At 50.8% G+C, this 21,004-nt stretch overlaps 2 protein-coding genes across 2 annotated transcripts; one reads left to right on the forward strand and one right to left on the reverse strand.

The window, feature by feature from the left end:
- Positions 1-2,694, forward strand: MRPS25 (mitochondrial ribosomal protein S25). Its single transcript, XM_075287689.1, has 4 exons — positions 1-208; positions 1,283-1,389; positions 1,667-1,754; positions 2,395-2,694. The coding sequence occupies exons 1-4, from the start codon at positions 75-77 to the stop codon at positions 2,585-2,587; spliced, it is 522 nt and encodes a 173-aa protein (XP_075143790.1). The 5' UTR covers positions 1-74; the 3' UTR covers positions 2,588-2,694.
- Positions 2,695-3,820: 1,126 nt separating this feature from the next.
- RBSN (rabenosyn, RAB effector) lies at positions 3,821-20,583 on the reverse strand. The gene is made up of 12 exons (XM_075287356.1): positions 20,500-20,583; positions 14,858-15,097; positions 14,337-14,480; positions 13,971-14,071; positions 12,050-12,095; positions 11,789-11,950; positions 11,176-11,420; positions 10,604-10,674; positions 10,120-10,206; positions 9,789-9,891; positions 9,535-9,639; positions 3,821-9,121 (listed from the first exon to the last, which is right to left on the reverse strand). Exons 2-12 carry the CDS (start codon positions 15,018-15,020, stop codon positions 8,048-8,050), a joined length of 2,301 nt encoding a protein of 766 aa, XP_075143457.1. The 5' UTR covers positions 15,021-15,097; positions 20,500-20,583; the 3' UTR covers positions 3,821-8,047.
- Between the last annotated feature and the right edge of the window lie 421 nt (positions 20,584-21,004).

The raw sequence follows: 21,004 nt of genomic DNA on the forward strand, positions 1-21,004 counted from the left end.
GCCCCGGGCGCTGAGCTCCTGTTCCCGGCGTGCTGTGCGGCTCTGTCCTGTGCTGTCCCCGGATCAGCTCCAAGATGCCGATGAAGGGGCCCTTCCCGATCCGCCGCACCCTGCAGTATCTCCAGAGCGGGGAGATCGTCTTCAAGAACAGCGTCAAGATCATGACCGTGAACTACAACACCCGGGGGGAGCACGGAGAGGGCGCCAGGTGAGGGGGGACGGAGGGTCAAGGGGCAGAGGGCGCAGGGGAGAGGACAGAGGGCACCAGGGGAGGGCAGGACGTAGGGTCAAGGGGCAGAGGGCACCAGGGGAGGAGAGGGGCAGAGGGCACCAGGGGAGGGCAGGACGTAGGGTCAAGGGACAGAGGGCACAGGGAAAATGACAGAGGGCACCAGGTGAGGGGAGACGGAGGGGCAGAGGGCACAGGGGAGAGGACAGAGGGCACCAGGTGAGGGGGGACGGAGGGTCAAGGGGCAGAGGGCACAGGGGAAAGGACAGAGGGCACCAGGGGAGGAGAGGGGCAGAGGGCACAGGGGAGGACGGAGGGTCAAGGGGCAGAGGGCACAGGGGAAAGGACAGAGGGCACCAGGTGAGGGGGGACGGAGGGTCAGGGGGCAGAGGGCGCAGGGGAAAGGACAGAGGGCGCCAGGTGAGGGCAGGACGGAGGGGCAGAGGGCGCAGGGGAAAGGACAGAGGGCGCCAGGTGAGGGCAGGACGGAGGGGCAGAGGGCGCAGGGGAAAGGACAGAGGGCGCCAGGTGAGGGCAGGACGGAGGGGGAGAGGACAGAGGGCGCCAGGTGGGGACAGGATGGAGGGTCAAGGGGCAGAGGGCGCAGGGGATGGGCTCACATTAGAGGGTGAGGGGTATACTGGCAGAGCAAATGGGTCAATGACACAGTGTATAAGGTGAACAGAGTAAGGACAAGGGCAGAGGGGAGGGGTCTGCAGGTGGTGGGTGCACAGAGAGAGACAGTAGTGACATAAGGCTCAAGTAGGGCGAGGGGGCAACTGACAGAGGCTTAGTGGAGAGAGCACATGGCTGAGATGACTGGCACTGAGGGTGCAGATTGGTATCGCAGGATGAGGGCGGGTTACAGTATGAGGAGCGGTATCTGGGGGGTACAGTATGAGGAGGGTGAATGTTTGGGCACTGCGGGTGCTGAGAAGGTGAAGGTTTTGGCCACTGGTACCACAAGGTGGGGTAAGGGAGTAGTTGGCACCAGGGGCACACGGCGAGGGCAGACGCGGGTTCTGTTCTTTCATTTCCTTTGTCTTCTTGCAGGAATTTCGTCTTCTTTCACATCCCTCAGATCCAGTATAAGAATCCCCGGGTGCAGATTATGCTGCTGAAGAACATGACGCCCGCGCCCTTCTTACGCTTCTACCTGGGTGAGTGCAGGTGCCACAGGAGACGGGGGGATCAGCGGCAGCAGGCACCGATTATCACACCGGGCATGATATATATGAGATGAGTGACCACCACTGACTGCAGCCATTACTGTGTCACCTCCGGCTGCACTGCCTGTGTCAGTCCTCACTGCTCAGTTATTCATGTCCATTTTATTAACCCTGATTTCCCCAGTATTGCTGCTGCGGCCTTTAGGGGAGGGGTCTCCTGCGCCCATCATGGTGCCGCTCGCTCACACGCCAATGTCTTGTCTCGCAGATGACGGGGAGCAGGTTCTGGTCGATATAGAAGGTAAAACCCGGATAGAGATCCTGGAACACGTGAAGAAGATCCTGGGCAAGACAGAGTAAGAGCCCGGACACATCTCTGCCAGCTGTCACTGAATGCAGACGTTCTCCTGTATACCCTGAGGCTGCACAGCTGAGGGTTTGTCACAGTTGCATCTGCTCTAGACTGTTCTGTCTGAGCGTGACACATCTGCAGCAGAAATCTCTCTCCTGCCGGATTATTTGTTATCAGTCTGGAGACTATTAGAGCCCCAGAATTATCCAGACTATTGTAACAAACCATCAGCAGTGTAAAGTCGCAGCCTCTGTTCACACCTGCCTTCTGGGGCCTCCAGGAGTAGCACAGTCACAGATACGGGACAGCTCGATAAATTTCCTAATATATCTGTATAGTGGGCATAAATTCATCTTTCTGATACAGAGCACCAAATCCTCTGCAGTATGAAACTCTCTTTACCTGCAGTCACCACTAGGGGGTGCTCAGATACTCAGGAATCAGCCAGTATGCAGTACTCTCCAGAGCTCCCCCCTGTGGTGACTGCAGGAAGGTAATCTCTGTCATATCATGTTATACCTATGGAGGGGATTTGGAGCTTTGTGTCAGGACGTCTCAGACCAGTCTCGCTCTCTTCCTATCTCATGTTATTATTACCCTGATGGCGCCTCCTACTGGTTTATTCCCTTCATTTCTCTCCACAGAGAAACCCTAAAAGCAGAAGAAAAGGCGAAAATGGTTTTATCCAATCCTGCCAACTTTGGCCCCAAGAAGTACTACCTGCGGGAGTGTATGTGCGAGGTGGAGGGGCAGGTGCCGTGCCCGGGGCTGGTGCCGCTGCCCAAAGAAATGACGGGCAAATACAAAGCCAAACTGAGGGCGGAGTCGGAGGTGTGACCCCAGGCGGCTGCGGCGAGGCGCCATGTTGGAGGGATCGCAGTTTTTTTCATTGTTTTCCATATTTTTCTATGTTCTGTTAAATTAAAAGACTTTGGTTATTTTCACTCCGGTTTTGCGCCCTGTTGGTGTCGGCGGCTCCTCCGGGGGGGGGGGGGGGGGGGGCAGTTTTTAGGGCCCTTTCTGGGAACGCTCATCTCGGTCATATGTTCGGTCAGGGCTGATGTTGCTTTTGCATTTGGATTTGCAGTGATTTTTGCAGACTTGTAGGATGAGACCGGGAGACCAAGGCCCGATGAGTTAGGAATCTGCTCTACTCTCCATCTATCGCAGGACTACAACTCCCAGCATGCCCTGACAGCTGCAGACGTGTAGGCTGAGCAGAGGACCAGGAGCCCCAGGAGATTGTGTCATTTTGCAGTCCCTGGAGCGCCCCCTCCCTGCTTCCTGTGAGATGAGATACCCGCTCACATTCTACATCATCTTAATTGTAATTAAGGAAGTTTTCTCGGATTCCGTCAGTAGTTCCCGCGACACCTCAGACGCCATCAGGCGCGGGTGTAATGGCAGGTAATCCGGGGTGATTTACATGTGAATTCTCGGATGCTTTTGATCAGCCGCCTTCTCCGGGGTCTTTTGATGTCGGAGCGAGCGGTAATTATCGCCTCATTTCCATGTCTGCCGCGCGGTGATTAGAGTGCGAGGGATCGCAGATACGGAAGTAGATCAGAGAGATTTGCGCGGCCTCCCGTCTAAGTAGGGCAGCTCTTTCTACCTGCGAGTGGCCCAATCTTTAACCCTTTCTTTTGATCTGGGAATGGCTCTCACTGCAGAACTACAAGTCCCAACTAAATATTCGCATTGGAAAATTTTTGCCTTTGATTGTTAAAGGGACGGTCTCTAGGCCAGGGTGCTGAAGACTTGCCCTTTAAGATCAGAGTCTATCCTAGGTATATTTCATCACAACCTGGCTGCATTGTTCACAGCGCCACACAGTCTACAGGTTGGGTCAGGTATTGCAGCTGAGCTCCACTGACATCAGTAGGGCTGAGCTGTAATACCCTGCACTGCCCATGGCGCTGTGTGGCGCTGTTTGGCTCCACCTTTACGACCCCTGTAAATGTCATGTAGTGACGGTCGCGCTCGGCGTTGCGTCGGTCTTTGTCATTGATCACACAGACTGCGTTTAGTTGACTTTTATTTCACTTTTAATGATAGAAAAGTTTTTGGGCAGTCTCTGGGCTGCGGAGTTATTACATGCATCGTCTGCTCCGCATCAATCAACAGCAACGTCCTGACATCTCCAACATATATACATGATCTGCATTCAGGCGCTGGCGGTGTCGCAACGGGATGTTCACAGCAGAGGACGAGTTACAGTGTTACAGGAGACTGAGGCTGCAAGTGACCTCATGGGCCGTGGTTAGGAGGAGGCGCTGCCTGCTGTGGATCCAGTAGGTGGCGCTGTCTCTGTTCCGGGCATCTGGCGGGGTCACATCCATCACTCCCTCCGCCTCGGCAGTGTTGCGTGTAGTTTACTCAAAGTCACAGTCCGTAAATCTGACTCCTAAATGTCACCTGCCTGGGGTGATGTAGACACGAGAGCCGAGGCAGCGCCCCCTACTGGAGCCAGAGCAAACCCCTTCTAATCACTGCATTCTAGTATCTGTCCAAGGGCCACTTACAGACTCTTAAAGGGGCGGGTAATTCTTACAATAATAAGTTCTGCGGTTTCCTCCGAGGTCTCAGACCTGATACTTCTCACTGCTGACTTTGTTACAGTTGTATCCAGACAGACACCATAAGCCCCCTGTCTCTCCTGGCCTGATGGTTTGTTACAATGTATCAGTTTGGAGCTCAGAGGATTGTTCCGACTGGATATAATTGTAACAGAATCCCAGCTCTGAGAAGTGTCAGATTGGGACAGAGGTGAACCCATAAACAAGACAGAAGCAGCCGTAGTAAGGCGGGGGTTACACCTCGCCCCTTCATTTAGGAGGACACCCCTGTGATGGACTCCATGGTCCTCAGGTGCCATCTTGCAGATTTATAGACCATGACTTGCATTAATCTTGTGGTTACATCTCCCACACACAGACCTATACACTAATACTGGCGCGCTATTGATAATGCTTATGGGCGATAATAACGAGGAATCAATAAATTAGGGCTGATTATAGACGAGATCCGGTTAGTATTCCAGGTCTGTTAGTGATCAGCGGCGCAGTCTCATCAGGGGCAGCCGCTGCTCTTATACACAGGCCTGTGTTCACATTGTATGGTTTGTGTTACAGGTTTTCTTAGTGTGATGTTGTATATTCACACTCTGCGTGACGCGGTTTTCACGTCTTCTATATATCTGACACAAGCTTTGTCCATAGCTGCAAAGTCTAGGACCACACCGTGCACGACTAGGACCGCAGCGTGTATGGCGGTGCAGTTTTTGCAGTGATGGGACTCTTTATTGCAACACGACCGTAAAGTGAGAACAAGGCCTAAGTAGCCGCTCCCAGATATGAGAGCTGAGAGGACAGACAAGAAGCCATTGGCCACCATGGTGGAGGTGAGAGATCTGTTCCATGACGTTCTCTTGTGATCGGCGCTCCCCAGTGGACAAACCACACAGGAATAGAATGCAAATACGGATCCCAGTAAGACCCAGTGACGTGGATTATAGGTGATAATGTATTCACACTAGAGACCGGAGTAATGGCTTCTTGTCTCTCATTCCACCCAGTGTAACAAAGTCTATGTGCACCTCTGTAATATGGGTAATATGGAGGGGAGGGGGGGTCAGGTTGGTCCACGGTGTCCACCATTTATTTGTATTTTGCAGATCTGCATCCTCTGACCTTTTGCTTGCTCAGCACAGTGCACATAGACTTTACAGCAGAGTAGCGGCGCCCCCTAGAGTCTGCAGCACAGCTCAGTATAACCTAATATATAATAACTTACTAATACTGAAAATACAGATAAACAGAATAGGAATCCGGCCGGCGGCCATTGACCAATCACCAGTCAGCACACAGCGCGGGCCTCATCATCCTGCTGACTGGTTGTAGTGGTTTGTGCGGCTGACGGACGCCATATAACGCGCACATCCGCCAGGTCACACCATCAGAGACGCGGCCCATGAAGAGCAGCACAAGGTATCAAAGAAATGGCGGATTCTCCGAGCTCGGGACTGGGCAGACTGATTCCAACATCCCTGATCCTTCTGTTCTTAGGGAAGATAAGCCGCTGCCAGAGGAGACTGCGGACAGGGTGTCTGGCAATGGCTGACGCCCCATTCAGGACACGTACACTCTGCCCAGCCCAGCATGCATGTGTATGGGGATGTCAGCAGGAGGCAGCTACGCTCCAGTCGCATCCAGAGCTGCATTCCTAATTCCATTGGTCACTGACTGTATCCTACACCATTACATTCGCTCACCATGCATCATCACATGCTCTATGCCAGGGCTCAGTAACCTTTACACTCCAGCTGTGGTGAAACTACAACTCCCAGCATGCTCTGCTGTTCCCACAGAAGTGAATGGGAGTTGTATTTCCACCACAGCCGGAGTGCTGCACGTTGCTCTATGCAAGGTTAGGTGGGATCTTGCAGGAAATCTGCAGACTTTTGAGTGCAGCTTTGGATGTAACCAGAGTAGAAGTCATAATGTAACAACCCTACACGGATGGAGGAGGGGGAGGACATGATACAGCAGGGGCTTTGATCTGTAAACAGTACGACAAACCCCTTCCTCATCGGAACTCGACATCCTTCCTGCCCCCGTCTCACTGCAGCCGATCTCTGAGCCAATCAGGATTAAACAGACGTAAAGAGCGGCGGCGGCGGCTCCCATGACACAGACATTACACACACACATACGCACTGTAACACTGGAGCTTTGGATAACACCAAGACGGCGTTAGAAATACTGATGAGGACAATCGTGCTGCAAAGTAAAACGCTGCAAAATCCAATGCAGAAACTTATACCGAGTAGCACAACAGGCAGTAAAGTGAAGACTCGGCTATACCTTCTGGCCTTACATTTGGGAGAGGTACAAGGCGGGGGTATCAACAATTTGTACAGATCTAAATCTTCTCACAGCAGAGGTTTTGCTACAATTGTATCCAGTCTAGAGAATCATCTATGAGCTAAAACTTCTAAGCGATACTTTGTAGCAGATGTTACAATTTGGCCGAATTTAAAGGGACCCTGTCATGTCACAAACGCCACCCTGACCCTATAACCTGATCACGTGATCGCTCATGTAGGAGTTATCCTTCTATGTCCTGACACCTCCAGTCACCGGCTACAACAACATCAATGACGCCCCCCGGTGGCTTTGGGTGGGGTAGAATGGAAATGTCTAGCTTTATTTTCTATATAAGTCACATGATACATCACTGACCTCTATTATTTTAGGGTATAGCTGTCACATGACAACTGTGGGGGGGCAGGGCAAGGCAGCCATTAACTGCTACAATAGGGAAACGTAAGGGAGACATGGAGTCTTAGCCCTGGAGAAGACGGAGCCAAAGAAGCGGCACCTTAACCCCTTGTTATCAACTGGAGATTACAGGTTAATAAGTAACTACCGAGGATCACAAGACCCCACTTAGTGTTTGAGATGCTACAAGTGAGGCCAAAATATGGGAAGGTCACCTAAGAAAGTGAGATATTAAATAATCTACATAAAAACGGAGTCAGGCTCTGTAAATGTATGACATTCTGTATTGTACTCCAGAGCTGTACTCAGTATTCTGCTGGTGGAGTCAGTGTGTACATACAGAACAGTGAGCGCAGCTCTGGAGTATAATACAGCAGAACAGTGAGCGCAGCTCTGGAGTATAATACAGCAGAACAGTGAGCGCAGCTCTGGAGTATAATACAGCAGAATAGTGAGCGCAGCTCTGGAGTATAATACAGCAGAACAGTGAGCGCAGCTCTGGAGTCAGGCTCCATATAGGATAAGTAATGTAATATCTGTATACAGTGACTCCGCTTTTTATGTAGATTATAGATGGACCTGCCCTTTCATTGGTTCTACACTTTCTTATAATCCCGCACCAGTCACACATCTTTTCCCCCCAGCTTCCCCATTGCCTTCGGCCTCGGCTCTTTCCATCGTCCTGTAGTGTAATATTAGAACACGTCATTCACCCGCACATCGCTCTTCACACCACAATCTGGTCCATGTAGTTTTGTTCCTGGGCAGATGAATCCATATAATGAGATCAAACAGAACCTTTAAGGGGCTCTTCACATTCAGTGGCGATACAGTCAGGCAGCATAAGGGTAATAAAACTTCCAACCCACCTATCTGCGTTGACCTGTCCGTTCTGCGGTATACACCTACCCGGCGGTTTTGCTGGCCACTTTGGAGCCCGCTGGTATGATCTGGGTAATGCTTTTGATACCATCGGCTTTGCTGGTATGAGGGTGACCCTGAAGCGCTGGAGTCTCGGTCACTTGGACTGTCCTTTCTGTTTGGCCAAGGTCTTCTTCAGTTCCCTCAGGTTCTCAGTTAGCAGCTCCACCTCATCCAGCCGTCCGCTGTGCTTGGCATCAAATATATAGGCCTTGATGTTATCGATCTGCTGTAGTAACAGGTCCTCCTCGATCTCCTCCTCGTCTTTGGCTCTCACCTCATCAGGTTCCTCGAAGGGATTCCCGGTATCGGCTTCCTCGTCCTCCTCAAATGGGTTTTTCGGGACCGGTGGTGTATAGTCATGTTCTGGTGAGGATTCAAAGGGATTGGTAGAGGCCTGTGTGACCTCCGGGGCGCTCCCTGCCTGCTCCTCTGGGTTTTCTTCATCATCCTCATCAAATGGGTTGTATTCCTTGTTGCCGTTCTGTTGGATCTCGTCCGGTGCGGCCGGTTCTGACTCATCTTCTTCATCCTCAAAGGGGTTTAAGGGCACAGGTATGCTCACAGTTTTGCTGGGGAGGATAGGAGAGATGCGCAGCGGGAGGACCGGCCTTGTGTCTGGAGGACTCGGAGGTGGAGAGGGCTGCACGGGGACAACGTCTTGTTTAGGAAGCTGGAGATCTAGCGCGGCCGTGTGCTTATCCTGCCATACCGTCACCTGCCGATGGTCTTGGAAGTCCAGGGAGTGGGCCCGGCTGTGCTGGGACAAAGTCTTCTTCTGCTCCCTGCTCTCCTCCCGCTTTCTAAGCACCTCCAGCTGTTCTCTCTGCATGGCCTCCTCCTCCGCCAGCTCCTTGGACATCCGAATGGCCGTCTCCACCTGCTGCTGGTCGTACTCGTCCTGCAGCTGCCTCAGGTTTTCTTCTAACATACGAACCTCGTCCACACGGCCGGCCGCCTGAGCCTGCTGGATGTAGGAGGTGATGTTCTCAATTTGCTGGAGAAGGGGGTCCGAGGTCTCGCGATTTCGAGGGAGGCCAGAGGTCGGTAACCATCCTTCTACTTTTCGGATGCGACCCGGTTTCTGAAGCTCTCCATTCAAGGCGTCAGAGGAGCGGGGGAGGGTGTCTTTCTTCTTCTCATCTCTTCTCCTCTGTGCTTCAAGAGCAGCCTGTAAGGAAACAGATGGGGGACACATTTAGGCACGGGCGACATAAACGTGCGACTTTCTGTTGTGTGCGGGTACTTGGTTGTAAATCCACAGACTTGTGACCCAAATGCAACAGGTTTGGATGTTCTGCAGCTGTTGCATCTCAGTAAGAAGTCACAAAGCAACACAAAATATTTGTCATGTGACTTCTGTGCAAGTTTTCGTCACAATGACAATAAAACTAAGCCCCCTCATGTCCTGTAATCTGAAGGCGTATCGGTAAGATGTGCCATCACTTTATGATCAGAAGCCATGGGGATAACCCTTTATTGTCCTACCATGTACTAGCTGTCAATCTGGCTGCTACAATCTTTGCGATAATAAATCTGACCCCCCACAAGGGTATATCAGATACTAACGGCGTATACTCTGACCTGTCGCTCTCGCTGTAGCTTCTGCTCATTTTCCTGTCTCCGTTTTTCCTTTAACTCTTCGTACTTCTCCTTCGTGGGCAGGGACATTAGGCCGAGCAGTTTTTCCTATGGAAATAAAAAAGTTGAACAAGTCTCAGATTGGGCAGGTTAGATAATGGAGGGAGGGGGGAGATCTTCTGAGGTGATAATATTTGGGATAACCATGTCAGGATTCTTGCATCGGTCAGACGCCTCCTTCGGTGAAGGTAAGTTACCTGCACAAACAATGTCGCCGAGTATCTGACCATCTTCTGCAGCTGCAGGTTTTTGGGGTGAGGTTTGGGCTCTTCGTTCAATCCCAGGGTTAGGATTTTCTTACTGTGACAGATGCACAAAAAGAATGGTTGATACTTATTATTTCCACTGAGGCTATGGAAGGGTTAAATATTTAAGGTGTAGCTCCATATTATAATGTTTTCTCCTCATCTGGGGTGGAAAGAGACCAAAAAGGCCTCTGATAGTCCTTCCTGGCACAGGCGCCCTCCTTGCATTCAGGGTACATTGTGATTCCCTCCCTGACAGCGCTGCCGCCGAGTCACTTCTTACCTTAAAGCATCTATTAGCTCGTAGAGTTTCTGCACCTCTATTCTCAGGTTGTTTGCATGGTCCAAATTGTAGGTTGTCTCGCCAGCGCTGCGGAGTGAAACAAAAACAAAACATTTTGCAGACTGTTTGTCAGATAATTGCCCCCTGTCACAGGCGCACAATATGGGGGAGAGCGCGCAGAGATTCGCCACAGCCTCCGCTCCCACCCACTTGTTATTTTACATTCAGCGGAGTTTGGTTTGTTAGTGCTAGAGTAAAACGGAGAAGGAAAAAGAGCGAGAATCTTATCAGAGGCCGAACAAGACGTCACAGGGAGCGACAGACACATGAAGGAGAGATACGGAGACGGGAAGAGCTCAGGATCAAGTGGGGTCTCAATGGCCGATTCCCCAATGATCACAATCGTAGTATTACATCCAATAGACGCGTCATGAGACACAACGGAGAAGACGTAACAGAGAAAGAGGAGTCAGTGCAGACGTACTTTATAGACTGAGCCATCCGGATGTATTCTGGGGCCTTCTCATCCACCCGCTCCATACAGGCTCGGAGTCTCTGCGAGAAAAGACGTGTCATTACCCTGTACCCCAAGTATCAGCCTGTCATTATCCTGTACCCCAAGTATCAGCCTGTCATTATCACGTACCCCAAGTATCAGCCTGTCATTATCCTGTACCCCAAGTATCAGCCTGTCATTATCCTGTACCCCAAGTATCAGCCTGTCATTATCCTGTACCCCAAGTATCAGCCTGTCATTATCCTGTACCCCAAGTATCAGCCTGTCATTATCCTGTACCCTAAGTATCAGCCTGTCATTACCCTGTACCCCAAGTATCAGCCTGTCATTATCCTGTACCCTAAGTATCAGCCTGTCATTACCCTGTACCCCAAGTATCAGCCTGTCATTATCCTGTACCCCAAGTATCAGCCTGTCATTATCCTGTACCCCAAGTATCAGCCTGTCATTATCCTGTACCCCGAGTGTCAGCGCTTGTGTCATTGCATCAGACATACCACACATCCCATAAACCAGATCTTGCTTCACCCCGGATTTACCTGGTACATCCTGACGATCTCTGGCGTGTGATCCTTCTCATCCATTTGCATCTCCCTCTTTAGTAGTGTGTCCTTACAGTGCTGGCAGCAGCGGATCTTATCATCATCCTTCTCCTCTAGGACGGAGCTGACGCTGCTGAGACTGCTGATGCTGCCCCGTCGGGAGGTCTGAGCACTAGTGTTGGGGGATAAGTTAGGGCTGCCATGGGTAGAGACAGAGTGTTTGCTGGCGCTAGTTAACTTATCTGTAAAGGAAAAAGGAGAGATGTCAAATGTGGCCAAAACCCTAAATCCTTCTATCACAGCCCTGACATGAGCAGACCCTTAACCTCGGGGTATATAATGTAATGATTCCATATCATTGCTGTGTGTACAGACAGATCAAAAGACTCAGAAATGACACCAAGAAAAACTATTCGAGAAGTGAATCATCCTAGTGACAGAATCCTCCGCCTGCTCATACACGGACAGGTGGGCGTCAGTGAAGGCCGAGGGATAGACAATGTGAGTCAGGCAGAAACGCAGAATAATTCAGGAAGAAAATCTCGAAAGTGAAGGAAAAACCATCCGCACACAACATGAGGGCGACAGACAGACAAGGATCATATCTCACTGGCAAATGGAATGGTGATCAGCTCCGTGCAGCGCTTGCACATAATGGACCCACAAAGCCGGCAATGGTGTCGCCTGTTACGGATGGTGAATTTGTTCCCGCAGTCTGGACAGAAGGGCACGTCTTGGTCGCTGACCCAGGGCACCACTGACCTCTCTATGGCTGCGAAAGAAGTAAAAGTTGTTTTCCAGTGTTTCACTATCAGTACCAGTCATCAGAGCACTCCTCTAATCCCAATAATGACGGCGGCGGCGGGCGTACCTCGGATCTTGGCCGACTCCGTATTAGTGCGATCAAACGATGTTAGCTAAGAGGCAAATAGAAAGGAGCGTCAATGGCGGAAGACTCTGCGAGGGCAACAAGAAGAGTAAGAACCAGAAGGGAATTTTTGGCCTTCGAGACCATTCTAAATTTTGGAATTTTTGCTACTTTTTTAAATTTAGATTTCAAAATTGTGTCGCTATTTTATAGTGCGCCCTGTCACAGTTATTGGGATACTAAAGCTTAGACTACAGATGTTTTTTGAAATAAAAATGTATAAAAATTTTTTGCTTTAAATGTGTTTTGTACCTGAGACAAGCGGATGTTTTCCTCTGACCTTCTGGCTCGCTTACTTATATATCACCAACATATACCGCAGCACTTTACAGACATTGTCCTCTCTCACTGTCCCCAGTAAGGTTGTACACTCGTACATTCAATGGTCAGACATGTTCTAATCTTGGCAGCGACTGCTCACAGGTACTAGGGCTCTCCCATAGTCAGGAGCTGGGCACAGGTTGCCCACAAACATTCCTTTGGGTGACGCCCTCGGCCACTGCGGCTACAGAAACTAGGACATGTATGCAGAGAAAACAAAAGATAAGGACAGATGGAAAGTCTCAGAACTGGAGGGGGGAGCGCCCAAAGAGTAACCCACTGTTATCTAAGTCAGGTGTAGGGCGTATAATAAACTTAGTTATCATATGGTTGTATAGCTGAACGCGCAGACAGTGTCTGACTGAGAGCTGCTCCAATGTCGGCGCTCCTTATCTTTCTCCTGGCACACATACAGCCGCTAGTGGAGTGCTGGCGCCCAAGATCTGGTGCCCAAATGTTTGGCCCCAACTGCTTCAGGGACAGCAGAATGGTCAGAAAGTAAGAGGAAAAATATCAAGAATATTATTATTTAATTATTTATATTATTTATTATTAATTATTATTATTATTTGTATTTATATTATTTATTTTATCATTATTATTTGTATTATTTCTTCTTATTAAGATTATTAGTATTAATAACTACAAGTCCACCAACTGTAACTACTCATTGGAAACCCCTTTAATACCAGACCTTTGGTAATGAAGATCCCATAAATATCAGATCAGTGGGGCTCCGACTCCCAGCACCAGCTCTGATCTGCTGCACTTGGTGAGCGCGGCGCCCTCCTCACTGGCAGGCCCAGGACTGTACACTTGGGACTGGCTGTACCTGGTACTTCACACACTATGGCACTGTGCCTGGTACAAATAAAGTAGCCATGGTGCCTGCCCAAGTGCCAGGACTGATGAGCGATGGTGCCAGGACTCCTTCATACAGCTGATGAGTGATGGTGCCAGGAGTCCACCCCCCACCAGTCTGACACAGATGAATGTCCTATGGATAGGCCATAAGTATAACGTCCCTCACAGACTTACTTCTCTGATCCTGGCCGTGTTTCACGACCGTCCTCCCACCAGGAACAAGGAATAAAGTAACTGCAATGATTTCCAGCTATCCACAGAATAGCCTATCAGTATGTTACCTGTCTGACAAGCAAAGCTCACACAGATCAGCTAGTGCAGCAGCCAGCGGTTGTCAGGAGCTTCTAGTGCACAGGCAGCGCTGCACTTCCCTGGAGCCACCACTATGCAGCAGATGGAGCTACTGAGCCGCTCCTATCACTTGAATAAGGGAGACAAATTGCAATTCCCATCCACTACAGAAGCTTCCGGCACCTGTAACATCATTGGCTGAACTGTGCGGGGTCCGGGTGTCTGCCCCCACTCATCACATACAGAGGAACTAACCTGTAGGTCAATTTGGGGCCAGAAATTCCCTTTAAGAGTGCCTGCTTCCTTTCTTACTTTAGACACAATAAAATAATATTTGGTTTGCAGGTGGAGACAACCCATAGCCCCGACACCCCCCGGCACCGCTCACCTTCTCCAGCCGTATGATCAGCTTATTGACTTCCACCACATAGTGATCAATTCTAGCAGCTCGGTGCCTCTTAAAGTCAGAGAGGTGACTCCGCATCGCCCCTGAGGAAGAGCCAAAAGAAAAGGTTTAAAGGGGAACACTGAAATGAGAGAGGAGGACATGCAAGACAGCTCAAATGGGTGCCATATTAGAACTGTATTGGGTACCTGAACCCCAAATATAAGAAAGGGTGCACGTGTTATGTAATACTGCCACTGACGGTGGAATTATGAAGCCTGCACCCCTATCCTGATCCTGCATTGCCTCCAGTCTGTATATTACATGGTTGCCCCTAATTCCATACAATATATGGCAGGATCCACTCACCTATTTCCTGGGGGTCCCACATACAGGGGTCCACTCCTCCATAGCTGTATGCTTCATAGCGATCCTGGGATCCGCTCTCGGCCCGCTCACCTCCATCCTTCTTTAGTAGTTTGTTCTTTGCTTTCTTAGCAATTTGCACCAGATCTTACAGAGAAGAATATAAGACGAAGGTTAGGAGACAGAGACTGCGCAGGATACAAGAATGATGTGGCTCAGCCTATTGGGGTGGGTGGAGGTAATGGGGCAGCTGCAACAATTACCTACTGTATGATTTGGATGGAAATTATGTAATATCGTGATTCTCCACCAGAGGCCGCTGTGGACAAAATGTGCAACTCCATGTAAAAGCCCCGGGATCTTCTGACATGCGCTGTACTTGGGTTGTGTCTGGTATTACTGTAGAGCTCCAATGAATGGGACTCGGCTGTAATACCAGACAAAACCTGAGGACAGATGTGGCGCTGTTTCTGAAACAGAGCAGCCATGTTATTGTAATCCTGCACTGGGGAGGTACCACTCACTTTTGAGCTGCCCCTTCACGTCCCGGTCCTCACTGGAGTGCTCCTCTTCATAATGACTCTGCAGCTGGTAAAAGGACTGGAGATCCTTCAGGCAGAGCGGGCACAGGAATCCTTCCCGCACTTCACCCTGTTCATCAAACGGGGCATTGTACTGCGCTGCCATGAGTGACCCGGGCACCGCCGCCCTCTATAACAAGGCAGAGATTACTGCGGCCCGAAACTGCCGGACCTCAGACGCACCTGTGAAGACAGAAGGTGAGACCTAGTCAGATCCTGAATCCTGGACTCTATCCGCACATCCCTGCTGGTCTCTATACAGCGGCCTCTAGTGCGCTCACATGTGACCGCCGCAGCCTGTCACTGACTATAGAGCTCACATGTGACCGCCACAGCCTGTCACTGACTATAGAGCTCACATGTGACCGCCGCAGCCTGTCACTGACTATAGAGCTCACATGTGACCGCCGCAGCCTGTCACTGACTATAGAGCTCAAATGTGACCGCCACAGCCTGTCACTGACTATAGAGCTCAAATGTGACCGCCACAGCCTGTCACTGACTATAGCGCTCACATGTGACCGCCGCAGCCTGTCACTGACTATAGAGCTCACATGTGACCGCCACAGCCTGTCACTGACTATAGAGCTCACATGTGACTGCTGCAGCCTGTCACTGACTATAGAGCTCACATGTGACCGCCACAGCCTGTCACTGACTATAGAGCTCACATGTGACCGCCGCAGCCTGTCACTGACTATAGAGCTCACATGTGACCGCCGCAGCCTGTCACTGACTATAGAGCTCACATGTGACCGCCGCAGCCTGTCACTGACTATAGAGCTCACATGTGACCGCCACAGCCTGTCACTGACTATAGAGCTCACATGTGACCGCCGCAGCCTGTCACTGACTATAGAGCTCACATGTGACCGCCACAGCCTGTCACTGACTATAGAGCTCAAATGTGACCGCCACAGCCTGTCACTGACTATAGCGCTCACATGTGACCGCCGCAGCCTGTCACTGACTATAGAGCTCACATGTGACCGCCACAGCCTGTCACTGACTATAGAGCTCACATGTGACTGCTGCAGCCTGTCACTGACTATAGAGCTCACATGTGACCGCCACAGCCTGTCACTGACTATAGAGCTCACATGTGACCGCCGCAGCCTGTCACTGACTATAGAGCTCACATGTGACCGCCACAGCCTGTCACCGACTATAGAGCTCACATGTGACCGCCACAGCCTGTCACCGACTATAGAGCTCACATGTGACCGCCACAGCCTGTCACCGACTATAGAGCTCACATGTGACCGCCACAGCCTGTCACCGACTATAGCGCTCACATGTAAATCTCTACTTTCTGATACGTTACGATTTGATATTCTCCGCTGCTGGTTTTCCATCCATAGTCAGTAGTATATCCTACATGTAGACGCTCTCTTACCTTCCAGGAGGTTGGGAAAGCTGGGTGACAGCAGTAAGGGGGGGGGGGGGGAGGTCACTGTATTAGTATCCAGCTTTCCCAAAAGCTTCTACAAAAGGAATGTAAAGAATGAAAGGAACAACGGAAATATATAATGTGCCGCAGGGAGGGATGTACAAAGGCGAGAGCGCCCCCATAATCCAGCCAGGAACCCCAATACTACAAGGAAAGAGACTGCGGTCATCAAAGGGTTACTAGGAACCAAACACAAAATATACTCTCTGTCACGGGATGGTTAGAGTCTATACTATAGGCAATGTGTAATATATATTTCATGTGGAATGTATTCTCTAACCTGTTATATACATCAGTGTGTAGTTGGCTGATTCGGGTCTAGTGTGTTAGCACATTGTATGCAAATCCCTCTAACTAGTGAGGACCAGTGAGGACAATGGGTGGAGATAATCTGATCGGTGTCTCCAAGAAGATGTTGGATGGTGCATTGTCCATAGTAGACAGGGAGTCTGCTCTCCTTGGTATAGGTGAGGGGGGAAGGATCTGTGACTCAGCCCTTCCCACCCACAGATATAGGTGTAACAGTCTTAGTATATAGTATATAGCTAGCAGTTAGTATGTGTTAGCCGGCCTGTGCACAGCTCTGCAGAGAGCCAGGATTTAGTTACAGGACCAAGGAGCCAAAGCTATCATTGGATTGTGACTTCTGTGGACTTATTGTTATTACGGTTGATGTGACCGCCGCCGGCTACTAACTTTGTGGATTACAATAAATTGCTGTTGTCTCCCGACCTCTTGCGTCCGTGTTGATTCAAAAGACCATCCGGAGGAAGACGTATACCTTTGCTCCGTGACACTCTCATTATTAGTCTCTCCTCCTGTCATACAGCTGTCTCTCTCTATACCCCTCAGTCTCTCCTCCTGTCATACAGCTGTCTCTCTATACCCCTCAGTCTCTCCTCCTGTCATACAGCTGTCTCTCTCTATACCCCTCAGTCTCTCCTCCTGTCATACAGCTGTCTCTCTCTATACCCCTCAGTCTCTCCTCCTGTCATACAGCTGTCTCTCTCTATACCCCTCAGTCTCTCCTCCTGTCATACAGCTGTCTCTCTCTATACCCCTCAGTCTCTCCTCCTGTCATACAGCTGTCTCTCTCTATACCCCTCAGTCTCTCCTCCTGTCATACAGCTGTCTCTCTCTATACCCCTCAGTCTCCTCCTGTCATACAGCTGTCTCTCTCTATTCCCCTCAGTCTCTCCTCCTGTCATACAGCTGTCTCTCTCTATACCCCTCAGTCTCCTCCTGTCATACAGCTGTCTCTCTCTATTCCCCTCAGTCTCTCCTCCTGTCATACAGCTGTCTCTCTCTATACCCCTCAGTCTCTCCTCCTGTCACACAGCTGTCTCTCTCTATACCCCTCAGTCTCTCCTCCTGTCATACAGCTGTCTCTCTCTATACCCCTCAGTCTCTCCTCCTGTCATACAGCTGTCTCTCTCTATACCCCTCAGTCTCTCCTCCTGTCATACAGCTGTCTCTCTCTATACCCCTCAGTCTCTCCTCCTGTCACACAGCTGTCTCTCTCTATACCCCTCAGTCTCCTCCTGTCATACAGCTGTCTCTCTCTATACCCCTCAGTCTCCTCCTGTCATACAGCTGTCTCTCTCTATACCCCTCAGTCTCCTCCTGTCATACAGCTGTCTCTCTCTATACCCCTCAGTCTCTCCTCCTGTCATACAGCTGTCTCTCTCTATACCCCTCAGTCTCTCCTCCTGTCACACAGCTGTCTCTTTCTATACCCCTCAGTCTCTCCTCCTGTCATACAGCTGTCTCTCTCTATACCCCTCAGTCTCCTCCTGTCATACAGCTGTCTCTCTATACCCCTCAGTCTCTCCTCCTGTCATACAGCTGTCTCTCTCTATACCCCTCAGTCTCCTCCTGTCATACAGCTGTCTCTCTCTATACCCCTCAGTCTCCTCCTGTCATACAGCTGTCTCTCTCTATTCCCCTCAGTCTCTCCTCCTGTCATACAGCTGTCTCTCTCTATACCCCTCAGTCTCTCCTCCTGTCACACAGCTGTCTCTCTCTATACCCCTCAGTCTCTCCTCCTGTCACACAGCTGTCTCTCTCTATACCCCTCAGTCTCTCCTCCTGTCATACAGCTGTCTCTCTCTATACCCCTCAGTCTCTCCTCCTGTCATACAGCTGTCTCTCTCTATACCCCTCAGTCTCTCCTCCTGTCATACAGCTGTCTCTCTCTATACCCCTCAGTCTCTCCTTCTGTCACACAGCTGTCTCTCTCTATACCCCTCAGTCTCCTCCTGTCATACAGCTGTCTCTCTCTATACCCCTCAGTCTCCTCCTGTCATACAGCTGTCTCTCTCTATACCCCTCAGTCTCCTCCTGTCATACAGCTGTCTCTCTCTATACCCCTCAGTCTCTCCTCCTGTCATACAGCTGTCTCTCTCTATACCCCTCAGTCTCTCCTCCTGTCACACAGCTGTCTCTCTCTATACCCCTCAGTCTCTCCTCCTGTCATACAGCTGTCTCTCTATACCCCTCAGTCTCTCCTCCTGTCATACAGCTGTCTCTCTCTATACCCCTCAGTCTCTCCTCCTGTCACACAGCTGTCTCTCTCTATACCCCTCAGTCTCCTCCTGTCATACAGCTGTCTCTCTCTATACCCCTCAGTCTCTCCTCCTGTCATACAGCTGTCTCTCTCTATACCCCTCAGTCTCCTCCTGTCATACAGCTGTCTCTCTCTATACCCCTCAGTCTCTCCTCCTGTCACACAGCTGTCTCTCTCTATACCCCTCAGTCTCTCCTCCTGTCATACAGCTGTCTCTCTATACCCCTCAGTCTCCTCCTGTCATACAGCTGTCTCTCTCTATACCCCTCAGTCTCCTCCTGTCATACAGCTGTCTCTCTCTATACCCCTCAGTCTCTCCTCCTGTCATACAGCTGTCTCTCTCTATACCCCTCAGTCTCTCCTCCTGTCATACAGCTGTCTCTCTATACCCCTCAGTCTCTCCTCCTGTCATACAGCTGTCTCTCTCTATACCCCTCAGTCTCTCCTCCTGTCATACAGCTGTCTCTCTCTATACCCCTCAGTCTCTCCTCCTGTCATACAGCTGTGTCTCTCTATACCCCTCAGTCTCCTCCTGTCACACAGCTGTCTCTCTCTATACCCCTCAGTCTCTCCTCCTGTCACACAGCTGTCTCTCTCTATACCCCTCAGTCTCTCCTCCTGTCATACAGCTGTCTCTCTATACCCCTCAGTCTCCTCCTGTCATACAGCTGTCTCTCTCTATACCCCTCAGTCTCCTCCTGTCATACAGCTGTCTCTCTCTATACCCCTCAGTCTCCTCCTGTCATACAGCTGTCTCTCTCTATACCCCTCAGTCTCCTCCTGTCATACAGCTGTCTCTCTCTATACCCCTCAGTCTCTCCTCCTGTCATACAGCTGTCTCTCTATACCCCTCAGTCTCTCCTCCTGTCATACAGCTGTCTCTCTCTATACCCCTCAGTCTCTCCTCCTGTCATACAGCTGTCTCTCTATACCCCTCAGTCTCTCCTCCTGTCATACAGCTGTCTCTCTCTATACCCCTCAGTCTCTCCTCCTGTCATACAGCTGTCTCTCTATACCCCTCAGTCTCTCCTCCTGTCATACAGCTGTCTCTCTATACCCCTCAGTCTCTCCTCCTGTCATACAGCTGTCTCTCTCTATACCCCTCAGTCTCTCCTCCTGTCATACAGCTGTCTCTCTCTATACCCCTCAGTCTCTCCTCCTGTCATACAGCTGTCTCTCTATACCCCTCAGTCTCTCCTCCTGTCATACAGCTGTCTCTCTATACCCCTCAGTCTCTCCTCCTGTCATACAGCTGTCTCTCTCTATACCCCTCAGTCTCTCCTCCTGTCATACAGCTGTCTCTCTCTATACCCCTCAGTCTCTCCTCCTGTCATACAGCTGTCTCTCTCTATACCCCTCAGTCTCCTCCTGTCATACAGCTGTCTCTCTCTATACCCCTCAGTCTCCTCCTGTCATACAGCTGTCTCTCTCTATACCCCTCAGTCTCCTCCTGTCATACAGCTGTCTCTCTATACCCCTCAGTCTCTCCTCCTGTGACACAGCTGTCTCTCTCTATACCCCTCAGTCTCTCCTCCTGTCTATATCCCGTCCCCCGGGCTCCTCTCTTACCCCCGGTATTCGGTGTCCCTCCCTTTTCCTTCGCCGGACGCCATAGCTGTCACTCCCGGAATCGATGGCTCGACGTTCGACCCGAGTCAGCCTGACAGAGACAGTGGAGAGAGCCGAGTGCCGAGCAATCGATTGCCAGGTCTGGAAATAGAGAAGGAGGCGGCAGAGGGCTGTGATGTCAGAGGAGGCTGCAGAGGGCTGTGATGTAAGAGGAGGCAGCAGAGGGTTGTGATGTCAGAGGAGGCGGCAGAGGGCTGTGATGTCAGAGGAGGCTGCAGAGGGCTGTGATGTCAGAGGAGGCTGCAGAGGGCTGTGATGTCAGAGGAGGCGGCAGAGGGCTGTGATGTCAGAGGAGGCGGCAGAGGGCTGTGATGTCAGAGGAGGCTGCAGAGGGCTGTGATGTCAGAGGAGGCTGCAGAGGGCTGTGATGTCAGAGGAGGCAGCAGAGGGCTGTGATGTCAGAGGAGGCTGCAGAGGGCTGTGATGTCAGAGGAGGCGGCAGAGG

This window comes from Leptodactylus fuscus, chromosome 9 (genome assembly GCF_031893055.1).
Source record: "Leptodactylus fuscus isolate aLepFus1 chromosome 9, aLepFus1.hap2, whole genome shotgun sequence".
Taxonomy (NCBI): Eukaryota; Metazoa; Chordata; class Amphibia; order Anura; family Leptodactylidae; genus Leptodactylus; species Leptodactylus fuscus.

Coding starts and splice junctions, on each gene's coding strand:
- MRPS25 (XM_075287689.1), top strand. CDS start 75: ATGCCGATGAAGGGGCCCTTCCCGATCCGCCGCACCCTGCAGTATCTC. Junction 209..1,282: donor GAGCACGGAGAGGGCGCCAG/GTGAGGGGGGAC, acceptor GTCTTCTTGCAG/GAATTTCGTCTTCTTTCACA. Junction 1,755..2,394: donor AAGATCCTGGGCAAGACAGA/GTAAGAGCCCGG, acceptor TTCTCTCCACAG/AGAAACCCTAAAAGCAGAAG.
- RBSN (XM_075287356.1), bottom strand. CDS start 15,020: ATGGCAGCGCAGTACAATGCCCCGTTTGATGAACAGGGTGAAGTGCGG. Junction 10,207..10,603: donor CGGATGGCTCAGTCTATAAA/GTACGTCTGCAC, acceptor TTCACTCCGCAG/CGCTGGCGAGACAACCTACA. Junction 9,892..10,119: donor GAGCTAATAGATGCTTTAAG/GTAAGAAGTGAC, acceptor CATCTGTCACAG/TAAGAAAATCCTAACCCTGG.